At 37.2% G+C, this 15401-nt stretch overlaps 1 protein-coding gene across 1 annotated transcript in view; it reads left to right on the top strand.

Moving 5' to 3' along the window:
* Window positions 1-15401, top strand: part of LOC126979900 (laminin subunit alpha-2-like) — a 124679-nt gene that overhangs the window by 71787 nt on the left and 37491 nt on the right. Inside the window, exon 3 of the mRNA XM_050829486.1 lies at window positions 3826-3991. Within this exon, the coding sequence (XP_050685443.1) occupies window positions 3826-3991 (166 nt within the window). The remainder of the gene's footprint in view (window positions 1-3825; window positions 3992-15401) is intronic.

The raw sequence follows: 15401 nt of genomic DNA, 5'->3' as shown, positions 1-15401 counted from the left end.
AAAGATGGCTTTGACAATTAATTATTAAATAACGAATATGGCTGTATGGGCTTGAACCCTTTGCCAGTCCTAATGATGGACGAAGAAACCAAAAAAAAAACGAATGCGCAATTGTCAGAAAAATTTAGGAACCAACTTCACCCTATTAATTTCGTGTTACAGACTTTCATTCACACTGGCCTTATACACTTTCTTCGTCAATCGTTCTTCATTCATTCTCTCGACATGTCCAAACCATCTCAGCATACCTTTCTCAATTTTTGTCACAGCATCTTCTTTCAGACCACAACGTTTTCTTATCTCACTATTTCTTATCCTGTCACTCAGTGTAACTCCTATCATACTTCTCAACGCTCTCATCTCAACTGCATTTATTCTGCTTTCATGTTTCTTCTGCCATACCCAACTTTCACTTCCGTACATGAGTGTTGGAACCAACACTCCCTCATGCACAGCCAAGCGAGCCTTATTAGACACCTTCTGACTGTTCATAAAGGAGTGCAAAGCTCCATTCACCATGTTTCCTGCATTCACTCTTCTTTCAATATCACTCTCATACTTTCCATCTCTTGTAAATTTAGAACCCAGATACACAAACTCATTCACCTGTTAAATTTTTTCATCTCCAATCACGATATTGCAGTCTGTCACTACCTCATCTCTTTCAAGCACCATCACTTTCGTCTTCTTTACAATTCATCTTCATTCCCTTTCTACCAAAAGCTCCATTCATAGCAGTTACCATCTCTTGCAACTCCTCGGCTGAAGATGCAAGTAATACTTGGTCATCAGCATAGAGAAAACATTTGACGAGTAACTCATTCATTCTCAAACCACTGTCATTCTCTTTTAAACCTGTCAAGCAATTGTTCACGAACAGATTAAACAGCCACGGTGACGCTACACATCCCTGACTAACACCTTTTTCGATATTAAACCATTCAGTGTATGCCCCGTTTATCCTTACACAAGCACTAGAATCTCTATAAAGAGATTGCAATGCTCGTATGAGGACACTGCTCACACCGCTCGTGGACAATGCTGACCACAATTCATTCCTCGCCACTCTATCATAGGCCTTTTCTAGATCCACGAACGCGCAATAGACCTTTTTGTTTTTAGCCAAAAACTTTTCGGCTATGCACCGCAAGGAAAAGACCTGATCCGTACATCCCATTCCCTTTCTAAATCCCGCTTGTGCATCCCATACTTTTTCGTCTGTTTCATTCACAACTCTTTCAATCAACACTTTTGCATACAATTTACCGACGACGCTGAGAAGGCTTATACCGCGGTAATTTCTGCAGTCTTGTCGTGACCCATTTCCCTTATACAATGGCACGATTACAGCTTTGCACCAGTCTCCTGGTACTTGCCCATTTCGCCAGCACAAATTGAAGAGGCGGTACAGCTGGCTAACCACTATGCCCTGACCAGCCCTCAGCATCTCGACGGTAATCCTGTCATACCCTGCAGCTTTACCTAATCTCAAACTTTTCAATGCTTTCACTATTTCATCCATGCTTATCTCACTTTCATCAACATTTATATTAGTTTCAATAGAAGCTGCCGGATGTTGTTCATGCACTTCCTCTCTTTCAAACAAACTTTCAAAATACTCTTTCCATCTCTTTAGCACACATTTTTCTCCTCTTATAATGTTCCCATCTTGACTCCTGATTATACTGAGCTCCGAGGTAGACGTTTTTCCTCTGGCTGTTTTGATGGATTTCCAGAAGAACTTAATGTTTGACTGGAAATCTTCAGTGAGCCTCCTATCAAAATCATCCTTTCGTTCTTCTTTCTTTCTAGACACAACTGCTTTCGCTGTGGATTTCAATCTTTTATACTTCGTTCTTGCTTCCTTTATCTCGTCATCCGTTGCCTTTTGTACTTTTTGGTTAGCTTTTGTTGCTAACCAATCCAACCAAGCTTTCTTCTTTTCATACACCGCCATTTGTACCTCTTTATCCATCCACAAATTATAGTTCTTTCTTCCTTTCCTTCTTTTAGCTACCCCGCATACCTCAACAGCAACATTCACGACCCCTTTCTTAAATGTCTCCCACAAATCTTCAATCACACCTATCTCTTCTATGCCTTTAAAACTTTCTTTCAGTTTCTCTACATACTCGTCTTTCCTTTCTTTTTCTTGTAGATTTTCCACTTTTACTCTATCCAAAACACTCGTAGGCTCAGCTCGTCGGTGTCGCCAACGTTTAAAAAGGCCGCGCATTCGGGCTATGACCAAGAAGTGGTCTGTGTCGAGGCCTACACCGCGGTATGCCCGAGCATCTAGTACTTTCTTTCTCAGTCTTTCATCTACAATTACAAAATCAATCATACTTCTAGACTCACCCTCATCTCTTGTATACAAATGGATCTTTTTGTGGTTAAACATTGTGTTGGCCACGCAAAGATTCCATTCCAAGCATACTTCAAGCAGGCTTTTCCCATTTTCATTCACTCTCTCGTCCCCAAACGTACTCAGAACTCCTTCATACCCATCACGCTTTACTCCAACCCACCCATTAAAATCCCCTAACATCACGATCCGTTCATTTTCTCCGCATTTATTCAAGACCTCTCTCATACTGTCCCAAAATTCCTCTCTCTCTTTTTTGGCTTTTAATGACCCACCTCCGCACAGATCCGTCGGTGCATAGACCCCAAGGATAAACAAGCGAGTGAGTCCGACTTTTAACCTAATCCAGAGGAGTCTTGGGCTAACACATTCATGCTATATCACACATTCTACTATTCGAGCGGAAAGAATCACACCAACTCCCTGACAGCCTCGGCTGGTTTGGGGGACTCCGGACCAGTATGCCGTGTAGGGACCATGAACCGTGGTATCAAATCCTTTCCTCTTCGTTTCATTCTCGCACAGAATATCTATGGATCGTTCATCCATCATCTGACATACTTCATCTACCTTATCATCCACTCCTCCTCTTACATTCAACGTAGCAAAGCGGCTCTCCATGGGCCGCTTTTCGCCCCCGCGAGAAACGAGACGTGATGGGTGGCGAACCACATCGCCGCCATTTTGGTGAAATAACCTATTTTTATTAGTCTCCATTGCGTTCCCACGAATAGCAAGGGAAAGGTTTGTCCACCCCAGCAGAGCCCCGCATGCCAGGGTAAGGCTAGCCTGATTCTGGGTCCTGGCCCGGTCCCAGGGCAGTGTGGCACGCTAACGACTAGGCTTGCCCCTAGCCATGCACCCATCCGCGCGGCAGACGTTGGATTGGCGGAGAGGGTAGGAATAGGGAAAGGGAAAGATAGGTGGTGTGACAGGAAGATTGGTAAGTTAAAGTGGGAAATAGGAAATGTAGGATATTATCGCCCAGGAAGGCAAGGATAAGGACAGTAATAGCTAGGGGAGCCGGGGTCGCATACCCGTATACTATACCACAACTTCCGGACAGGTAAGTTGGGATGAGTATCCCATATTGTATACACATATATCAAATATCATTCGCAGTCTGATAGCGGAACGGCAAAATTGTGCTTAAAGACATTATAAGCACACTTTTTTCCTTAGTCGTATGTCAACTGTCACTTGTGCGAATCAAATCTGAACTGAATAAATGCATCGCTGCTTATTGAGCAAAAATATTTAAAACAGCTAGAGTAAATGCGGCAATGTATAGATATGTGGAAGTTTATTATGGTGTAATTTGTAGCATATTGCATATTTCGCCTTTGTTTTTATACCACGTGATATCGATGTATAGAACGTCTTTGAATGTTTTGAAGGATCAATGATATTTGAACCGTCTATATGACAAATAGCTAGATGTCATAGAGTAACCGTTACAGACACGGCGTGGTGTGCGATGTATGCGAGGGCCTCGATGGGCCGGCTTACCGGAGACACCCAGCGATGCTCGCCGTGGACGCAGACCCTGGTACCTGGTGGCAGAGCCCTACGCTGGCTGCAGGCGAAGAGTTTCGACACGTGGAGCTGATAGCAACTCTACCTGATGTAAGTACCAGGGGATAAGTGAGATATGGTCACGGAATTTACAAGACTACGTGACTCATTATTGTGATTAGTTAGACGTAAACATAGCATATAGACTTAAACATAGCCCAAAGATATCCGTGTCCCTGGGCCTTTTAAGCCCGTATAATTTAATTTATATTTGTATCATTACCCAATATTTATTGTTACTTTTTAACAAGGTGGGTGAAATTGGGCAACTGTGATATCTAGGTACAAGAGATATGCACAAATGATATGTTTACAGCATTTAGCAATGTATTGCTTGATAGTAATGGAGACGTTGTAAGTATATGTTTAGTACCACGAATAAAAATTTGCAAGAAGTTTAGTTCACAACTCCACATAAAAAATGTAACAATTAAAAAGCATTTATGTGTTTTTATGAAACAAAGATGCCAGCGAAACTTTTGTTCACATAATAATAATATCATAATTTACTAATTCATATTATAATAAAATAGTGTAATAAAAAAACCATTATCAGATCCGGTTTGAAGACATGCTCCTCCACCGATGCACGAAAAAATCGAGACAATATATTCAAAGTTTTACTTTATTATCCTTTAATATGCTATTATCATCCCATAATTAACAAGCTTATGAGGAAAGTAGCATGAGAACCAGTACGAAAACTTCCATACATTAAATAAAGTTCAAGCAAGAATCAAGTTCATTCATTCACAGCTCAAATGTCGTAAGTCTTTCAAAACGTTGTACTATAAACACGTCAAAATATATCCCACAGTTCAATATCGTAATCAAGAACTTCCCAGACTCGCCCACACTCGCGCCGACTCGTCTGTCGTCTCATGTCTGTCCGCTCAGAGGTTCTAATCAATTAGGCATTTTATAGTCATACATAAAAAAGTAAACTTATGATCTTTGACTATGTTTTGAATATTTTCGATTTTTACCTCTTATTTTGATTGTATCGTTCCCTCTACCGGATTTAGTTTAGATCTACTGATAATATAAATTTATTTATAAAGATGTCCAATTTAAATAAATTTCACAAAATAATAATAATAATAATAATAAATACATTTTAATGCTCTGTGAACGCTTAGATCGCTTGGCGTTGCGTAGAGACGTCGCTTCATTGTGTGTCTTCTACTGCATTTATCACGGGGAGTATTCTGAAGACCTGTTTGACCTGATTCGTGCGAGGAATTCAATTCCACCTTCGCACGACACGCCACAAATTAGGATGGCATCTCCACCATCTGGATGTGTGGCGGTACTCCACGGTGCGGTTTTCATTAAACTTTCTTCCACATGTACTTGGTTGTAAACAAGCTGTGGAATGATCTTCCTTTTGCGGTGTTTCCAAGAGATGGGTACTATATGGGTACCTTCAAAAAGTGCGTAGACTTTCCTAAAAGCCCGGCAACGCTTCTGTGGTTCCCTTGGTGATCACTTAACATCAGGTGACCCGAACGCTCCATTGTCCTCCTCTTCAATAAATATATTAAAATTAGATTATATGATATTTGCACTTAACCTGTATGAGCCACCAGCCTTATTCACTAGTGGGAGGCTCCTTTGCACAGGCTCAAGATGACGAGCGCAATTGTAGTGCCACTCAGAATTTTTGAATGTTTCAAGAATCCTGAGTAGCACTGCATTGTAATGGGCAGGGCGTATCAATAACCATCAGTTGAACGTCCTGCTGGTCTCGTCGCTTATTGCCAAAAAAAAAAACAATTACCAGAATCAAAAAAACAATAACCCGATGTAGAAACAAAACAGGTAACTCTATTTGCAGTGTACCTCGGACTACTACTTGCCCGCACGCCAATTTCTGCCGTAAAATTGCGGTGTACTTTCGAGTTCCGATTTGAAAATTATGGTTACCGGTGTAATAACAGACTCATTGTACATTCCATAATGTGAAGGACACAGATTCATATGATCGTGGTATTATTACTGTACCCTACGCCATAGGTCCTATTTGTAATGCGTCACGTTGTATATTATACATATTCTATTTATTATTGACAGATTATTTTTTTCTCAGCAATCAATTGGTCACTAATAGCCATAAAAACTAAAAGAATCTACAGGACTTCTTAGGAGTATTTCCTGAGTTCTCCGCAACAGATAGAAGTTTTGTTATTATCAACCTTACTAGTAAATATTAAACCTTAGATTTACTGTACTTTGTTAAGATTTTTGCTGTGATCTTCTGCATTACCTGAATTTTCCTGTTAAATTGTTAAAAAGAGCGCAAAAAATATACTGGGTGTGTTTCTTGCTCCACTTCTTCACTCTCTGAGCGCCATTTATCTCCGAGGTGGTGGTAGTGTTAGAAGTGACATTAAAAAGAATTGTTATGGAATCAATTATGAGACAGTAAATGCCTTTCACAGGTTTTATGCCTAATTTAAATTCCTTGTGGAATTTTGTTTAAACTTCAAGAATACTCGTTTAATATTACAAACACAGGGAGAAATTATTAATAGTATAGAACATCGGCAGGAGTTTCGGCCAAGACCCATTCAGATAGACGACCTAATCGAATGTATCGCCAAATGACATCTAGGCGTATCCACATTACTACCACCAAAGAAGATCAGATAAACCGGCCAAATGGCCGATTTCCCAACTCATTACTTCAAAAGTCTCCGGTACTCTTACCATTTAATTCTTACTTTAAGTACTCATGATAAATTACTTAAAAAGTGCCGACAAACGTGATAATATTTCACTGTCCCAATCGATTCGCGCGCACTAATTATCCCGGGCCGGTACAAATTGATCGAACACTTAATAACTCCGATTGAATAAGTGTTATTTAATGTTTTAAATAATTTTAAAATGTGGCCGCAGAATATCGTTTTAAAAACGAATATGTCTTCTTTGTACATACAGATATGTTATATACTTACGGCCCTACAAATAAACTTGGTATAAAGTTATAACTGATGATAAACAAAGAAAATGCCTAATGTTTACATTATCTTTGACAACACTGTCAATACAATGATAATTCTGAAGTTTTCCTAATGACAAGCTGCCTTGCAAATAAACGCGGGAAACGTTATACGTCCGAACAAACCATTCGTAAGCAAAATGTCTATTTGTAAACATTTTACATATTCTTGGTTTATGCTTAGTTATAACTTTATGCCAATTTTATTTGTAAGGCCATTAGAGTAGCTTAGTAGTATAACATCTGCTCACATAGACAATATGACCTGACACACACACCAAGACCCGATCATATTATAAATCGGCGCCCATCCACTGAGACTTTAAGCCTTAGGTGCCTGTAAGGGTATATATGTCGCAAGGAAATGAGGATAACAGAGATTTCACGAAATCTCTAGGGTTACCACAATATCACGGTGGATGTCGAATATTCATTTTTATTACCTATTTATACTGAAAATGTTTCGGAATATGACAAAATGCTAATATTTTTCAATGATATGTTGTTTCACTAAACAAAATCTAGTTAAATGAGAAACAGTTGATAGATAAAGTAATAAATAAAAGAATTATAAATTAACTGATTCATTTTTATTAGAAAATAAAAGTTTTGAACATTCTAATAATTATATTTTACTTTCTTCGTTCATAACAAAATAAAAGTAATTTTTACACACTGCACGCACACACACTCATACACCACACAACAGGAACAATTTGACCTTCTATTGTTATTAATATTTATTATATATGTTTTTTTATGGAATAGGAGGACAATCGAGCGTACGGGTCACCTAGTGTTAAGTGATCACCGCCGCCCACATTCTCTTGCAACACCAGAGGAATCACAAGAGCGTTGCCGGCATTTAAGGAAGGCTCATTCCACAGCTTTGTAGTACGAGGAAGAAAGGTCCTTGAATAGTGGGGATGATTTCCTAACTTGTGGCGTGTCGTGCGAAGGTGGAATTCGGCGGCAAGAATCAGGTTAAACAGCTCTTCGACCCACTCCCCGTGATAAATGCGGTAGAACACACACAATGAAGCGACGTCTCTACGCAACGCCAAGAGATCCAGCCGTTCACAGAGCACTGAGTCCCCGACAATTCAAGCTGCTCTACGTTGCACGCGGTCAAATGGATCGAGCAGATACTGGGATGCGCCAGACCAGAGATGATAGCAATACTCCATGTGTGGCCGGACCTGCGCTTTGTAGAGCGCTAGAATGTGGGCCGGCTTGAAGTATTGCCGTGCTCTATTGATGACGCCCAGCTTCTTCGAAGCCAATTTGGCTTTGCCCTCCAGATGGCCACGGAATTGGCAATGATGATATGCGGATATATTTTTTTAAATGTGTAATCCACTTTTGGTCATTTTAGTCAACTGAAAAGCTATAAGATTACCAAATGAATAAACTAATAAAAAAACCTTGCCCTCCAAATGTAGAAACTCTTCCGCTAGCTGTCGCAGTGACAGTTCACATGTGGCACTGAATCTGTGAATATTGTATCTGCTTTCAAAACAGAGTCTTGCGATATCAAATCCTTTAATATACCAGCTTGAGCCCCAACTATTAGTCTTTTTTTTTTCATTTTCATTTTCGATTTGTATTAGTTTCGTCTCTAATTGTATTAGGTACAGATTTTTCTTTGTAACACAAGAAACATATCACCTTAGACCTCATAGCCTTCATCTCCAATGATATGACCATAAATGGCATGTACAGGTTCATTACAACTTCGACATGAATGAACGCCGTCGGATTCATTGTTTCATACCTGGCATATCAACTGTTCTACAACATTCTTTTCAGTATCCACCAGCGTTGCATCATATCTATTTATTCCACAGTTACTGTCTAATTCTGTACTAATTCAAATTTCTTCTACAACTGCTCTTTCTGTTGCATCATTCCTCTCTGCTGAGCATTCTGTCTCATGTGGGCTTTCTATATCTTCCACGATCATCTGTTCACCGTAAACATCATACATATCATTTAAATAAGAGTGAAGTATGACGTTATAGTGTTCTACGCAATTACAAGCGTAATATCAGAATATATCATCTATTTTATTCTAGATTAGAATCAATCTTTATGTGAGAGAAAAACACTTCATGGAACTCTTATTTACAGTTTACAACATTTTGCAAGTATTAAGATTAAATCTCTATTAAAAGCATGTTTAAAAGTTATAAATATCTTTTGTATAATCTATATCCATTATAAGATCTACGGAACACAATGAGTATTGTAGACGTAAATAGATCAAAATATCGTAAGAGAGTAACAACGGCCTATTAGTAAGTTGCGATGAACCTGCGGCGAGCGCGCACCCAGTACGCCGCTATCTTTATATCACGACTACGGTGACCATGCTGCAGGAGTTTTACGGGACAGAATCAAATTAAATATGAAATATCTGAAAATAATAAAATTCTAATTAAGGATTCCGTACCCGAAGGGTAATCAACGGGAATCCTATTACTAAGACACCACCATCTGTGCGTCAAACTTTCATCGGAATATTTATTTCGTTAATCAAAAACGACAATAATTAGACAGTTGAAATTTTGGCAGAGTGTGTAACTACTATTGAGTCTATAACAACCAAGCTGGAGAATTCAAAAATTTCTTCGATCAATAACTACAAAAGAAATTTTTCTTAAACAAAACTATTTAAAAATTACATAGTGTTATATCTTGTACGAGGAATCGGAACTCTTCGTGTATGAGTTATACTTGATCTTGACTGATTTTTCTGCATCACATATGTGATCTAGACTATTCAAATTTACCAAATCGATATTGATTTAGTAAACGACATAAATAAACCAATTATTTCGTAAAAGCAAAGGAAGCCCGCTGAGTTTCTTGCGCCCGTTCTTCTCACGTCGGTGGCATAATTTTTCAGAATGTGTTGTAAATTTTGACTTTCATAGTCGAATACGTGATATTATATCCTATTTTGAATAAAAATATTTGAATTTGAAATTTAATGTTTTTTTTATAGTATGGTCAACAGGTATAAAAAACTTGGTAAATAGAGATAAAGAAAAACAGTGTTTTTTTAAATATTCTAATTCAAAAACTTCTTTACAGAATAAATCGGCTAGATTAACACAAGTTTCACACTTTTACAGAACATAATTTAATTATTTCGTTTCACAGAGATCTAATTAATTTTACTAATTCTTAATATGTATCACTTGTAATATAATAATGAAACCATTTATTACCAATTAATAATAATAGTACAGAACTATATTTACATTGGTTCTACTATATCATGTGCTGTGGGATGTAGCGACCACATCAGACGACGGTGTTCCATCACCAGGTCTGCAGTGGAATGGCTGGGAAAGATTTGGGGGGACAGGAGGATTACCAAGACGACTAAAGTCAGATTGATGAAATGCCTTATGTTTCCAATCTTTCTCTATGGAGCCGAAACTTGGTCTCTGAGACTGGAGGATTGCCGTAAAATCGATGCATTAGAGATGTGGTGCTGGAGACGCCTCGTAAAGATCCCGTGGACGGCATTTCACACCAATGTATCCATCCTCAAAGAGCTTCGTATTAAAGACAGACTATCGTCAATCGTGCAACTAAGAATACTGAAGTTCTTTGGTCACGTCTCTAGAAATGAGAACTCGATGGATAGACTGGTAGTTCAGGGCCAGGTGGAAGGCAAGAGAGCACGCGGCCGATCGGATAGACGCCATCACAAAAGCTACTGATTCCATCATGATCCAGTGTACTCGCAACGCCTCTAACCGTCAGAAATGGAAGCACATCGCCAGGAGACCCACCGAACACCCCACCGTGTACCTCGTTAGCGCAACCATGACCACTCTGACAAGAGTGTCCGACTAAGAAGAAGATAATAATAAACTGCAAAAAGGCCTTGTTTGACAAGTACTTAAGGTATTATTGAAATTGATTTATACAAAAGCATGTCAAGCCCAAAAACAATTTATGCTTATTTACATCACAATGACTCACCACTATTGTTGATCTAAAATAAAACACCGAAAACCAATTTGTAGTAAAAAAAAGGTTGAAAGGGATAACGGGCTGACCATTTAACTATTGATAAGTGAATTTTAAGGGATGACAATAAATTTAACATTTCTGACCTCCCGGGACGAATAGGAATCTAAGACGAAATAAACGAGTCTCTTTGATTTGTGTTGGTTAAAAGTAAATATTCAAATTCTTATAGCAATACATTTTGAATATTCGTATGATGGTGTCCTCTGGTCATCTTCTGTTTGGTGTTTGGTACTTTAATATTATATTATAGTTATTTTGACTGAATAATTGTTAGGTGAATGAATACCATTATTTTGTTAGAACAAGAAATTTTTATTTTTAGAGATATTAATTGGAGAGAATATTGGTACAAATTAAAAACTTCTAATTTTTACTTTTACGTTACGTTTTATTATACGCGTTATTACGTTGGAAACATCGATAAATTCCCGCCACTTCACATATTTTTATCGGGGGTTATTCTAAATCAAAATAATGTAATGGGATATTAAAGAAACAAGAATTCTAGTGATTGCCTTACACAAAGTGGATATAGTGCCGTCATTTTCACGATAGTTGAAAATCTTGGTATCTGTCATGCTTGCTGTCAATTTTAACATATAAAGAGTACCACAACAAGATAAAGTGTAAGGTTATAGCTCCAAAGAAGCTTAGCAAGTGGTCATCAAAGTCCAATGGTATTCATCCTGCGTCAGATATGATTTGGTGGGGGGTGTCTTATCAAGAAGTCACAAAAAAAAACAAAAAGTTAGAAGAGAAGGCCTCAGCCAAAGTGAGTGCGGAACGGTAATAGGTAGTTTTGTGAAACCTCTTAGTAATACGCTTTTAAAAAATGTCCCCTGTACTTTCCAGGAAGTCACTACATCTTGACCAGATGTAGTGACTTCCTGGTGTTGCAAACCACAAGCTAAACTTAGAAGTCAATGTTCTGAATTAGCAAACTGGCTTTCATCTAGCGCGGATCTTAACCCCTTTGACTGCAAATAGTGGTCAATCTTAGAATACAGACATCCTCTAAGCGAAAGGATTGGCCTTTCGCTTCGAGTCGCTTAAGAAATCTCTAGAATACACATTGACGAAATTTCCCATGGAAGCAATGCGTATCCATCGATTCGTGGCCATGTACTCAATAGATCTTGTAGCAATCGAGTTATTCATTTATTTTTTAACTAATTAAATATCATCTTTCATGATATTTTTGACTGTAATTAAAATAACAAGTAAAATGTTGCAGCTGTAAAAATTTAAATAAATATTTAACAAATAATGGCAATGAGTTTGAGCTAACGTCAAGCAAAACACGTTTATTTATTTACGGTGTGTTTGGATTGTTGCATCTTCTATCTACCATCCTACTGTCTACTCTAGCATTTTGGCACAACATATTATAGAAAAAATATCAAAGTAAATAGTAAAGTAAATACAAAAGTAACAAATTATTTAAATTGTTTAACTTTTGACTTCAAAAGTGTCATTTTTTTAATTGGTATCAATCACTTTTTTATGCCTATTTTTGCCGTGATGCAGTAACGTGTAAGCATTATTGTTTTTCGGTCTGAAGGACGCCTAGCTAATGGAAATACTGTGGAAATGAGACTTAACATCTTATGTCTCAAGGTGACGATTGCAATTGTAGTACCGTTATTGTATTGTAATGGGCAGGACGTATCAATTACCATCAGCTGAACGTCCTGCTCGTCTCGTCCCTTATTGTCATAAACAAATCACTTCTACCACATTAAAATGGTCGCCCTTAAAATGCTTCACAAATGAGTCAACTTACAATTTAAGACCAAGATCGATCATTTCCAAGACTCATTACAAACACTAATTTATAAAATAAACAATGTGTTAAGATAACGAAGCCGCAGTACATATATAAAGTGTAATTTTAAAATTCGTTTAACGTAGAGTTAAGCTGCTTGGAAATGTAAGGGTTTGAATAATAGGCATGTGAGGATACATACTGGATGATAGGGTCTGATATTGATCAGCTATTAGTTAAGTGTAGGGTCCATATGATTTAGGAAAAAGTTCATAATTTTTTTATGCTGATGCGCTCGACGCAGATGACTAAAATCAATTTCACTTAACGTGTCGTACTGGAATATGATAATTTATATATATTGTAACTAATATTATAAATGTGAATGTAAGTTTGTTTGATACGTGTTTACGCCGGAGCGACCGAACCGAATGAAATTTTGTACAGTGATAGACTAGAGCTTGGGAAAGGCTTCATTTTATCCCGGAAAAATCCATAATTTCCGCGGGATTTGTGAATAATCAAAATTCACGTCGATGACCTATAACTATACCAATAGGTTTAGTTTGCCATAGCTATCTTCCTCGAAATAAGATTCATATAATATGTTGGGAACGGGAGCGAAAACGGGAACCGGAACTGGAATAGGACTTAAGATAATCTTCAATTCCAATCTTGCTTATTACTTAAAAGTAATAGGCAAGTTTTAAAAAACATTGTATACTAGTATTATATACTTTTACGTTTTGTTGTATATGCCTGTACGCCATGCCTACATTTTTTTATACTATTAGACCGCTTTTTTTACGTTTGTTACAATAACAAGAAAAAAACAATATCTTTGAAGTATTACGCTAATAGCTGTATATTAAGCATTTCAATAAATAAATTAACAATATTAATTAATATTAATTCCGATTTGCTTGCAAGAAAAGTTTTTAATATTATCTTGAACTTAAAAAAATCTGTTGTAAGCGATATTTTTACAGGCGAATTAGATTTAGTTTTGGAACTGCAATGCAAAAACTAATTAAATCAAACGATAAATAATGGATAATATAATTAAAATGTACAATTTGTCCTATAATACATAGCAATTTCTTCTATATTCATGTTCATTCTTAAATCTCCTCTGCGTTTTGTGATCTCCTAAAACATGGTAACCCTAGTTCCTTAAGACAGTGTAATGGCAGGCGTCTGGATTGGTGAATCACTGAGGTCGTGACCACACGATTGAAGATTGTGGGAAGTTCTTTTATTTGTATGTTTAATATGTACAAGCTGCGAATAAATTAGTAGGAATTAAGATAGAGATTCTGATGCGGACGGAAGTAGTCGGTTCAAAAATTGCAGCATAATTTTCTGGGATAAAAATATGTACAGTTGTTGAACAATTGTAGTTTATGGGATAGAGGCAGACCTTCTGGCTGCTCTAGAGGAACGGCACTCTAATTTTTTCTCGCCCTTTCGGGTAAGGAACACTTAAGACGAAATAAATGCTTTTTAAATTTAATATACAATACCTCATTATTGAGTGAAATTTGGTGATTATCCCACATACCATCTGTATAATTTTTCGTTATATAATGTCTCTTGCTGCAATCCGGAGGTGTAAGCCATTTAACAATAATCATTTTCTTACAGTTTTCTTAATTAACTGTGAAAGGGCAGCATTGCGGCAGCACACTCCATCGTTAAAACAAATTAAAAAGATTCCTATCAGCGACAGCCTCTAGAACCATTACTTAAGCAATTATGGCCCTTGTTGTCTTTACTATAAATGCTAAACGGCGAGTTTCTGAAAATTAAAGATTAATTTGGAACATATTTTTTCTTTTTTTTTATCTGAAAGTTGCAACCCAAATCTAGGGTTTGTCAGACATACGACAGGTACTTGGTGTTAAGTGATCACCGACGCCAGTAGGCGTATGATTAGGCAAAGAATGTAGTTTCTGGTCGTGTCGTGTTTTATCTATGCCTAGAACGTTCATAGCACGGTCATAGTATTGCACGATGTAGTGTGCAGCCTCCTTAAATAAGAAGAGTGAGTGTAGATACAACGAAACTCTTTGCCATTCATTTAAAACGTGAATTCTTTTAGTATTTTAAGATACTGTTGTGATTAAGGTATGCAATTGTAGTTAATTATCTGCAATTAACACGCTGTTTGGAATTATCAGATTATAAAAACTGATACCAGAAAAAAAAGTGAAATTCATTGTAGCTCTTTTAACACTTTCTAAAATATAAATTGACCCAGAGCTAGAAGTCCCCAGTTCGAATCGTGAATCGAAACATTTGTATGATGCATAAAGTTTGTTTTCGAGTCATGGACGTTTATATGTATTTATGTTTGCTTAACTTGACATTAAATGAATACGGGTAGAGGTTCTTAACCGAAATGATAAGAAATCAAAAATAAAAATACATATTCACCTAAATAAATCAATTTTCATAATATCATTTCGAAGCACCCTGTAAGTAATCTAGTAGCCGCGCGCTAGCGTAGGCATTGATACCTACTTCGTGTCTTTGATTAAAATTTTGTTTCCTAAATAAAATAAGTTTAATCTGTTTGTTTGTTTGAAAATTCATATTTTCAATTCAGAGAATCAGAAAAGAATCATTACGAGAAATTTAAA

This window comes from Leptidea sinapis, chromosome 4 (assembly GCF_905404315.1).
Source record: "Leptidea sinapis chromosome 4, ilLepSina1.1, whole genome shotgun sequence".
Taxonomy (NCBI): domain Eukaryota; kingdom Metazoa; phylum Arthropoda; class Insecta; order Lepidoptera; family Pieridae; genus Leptidea; species Leptidea sinapis.
Note: the sequence above shows the minus strand (reverse complement) of the source record. Positions and strands in the feature narration are given on the sequence as shown.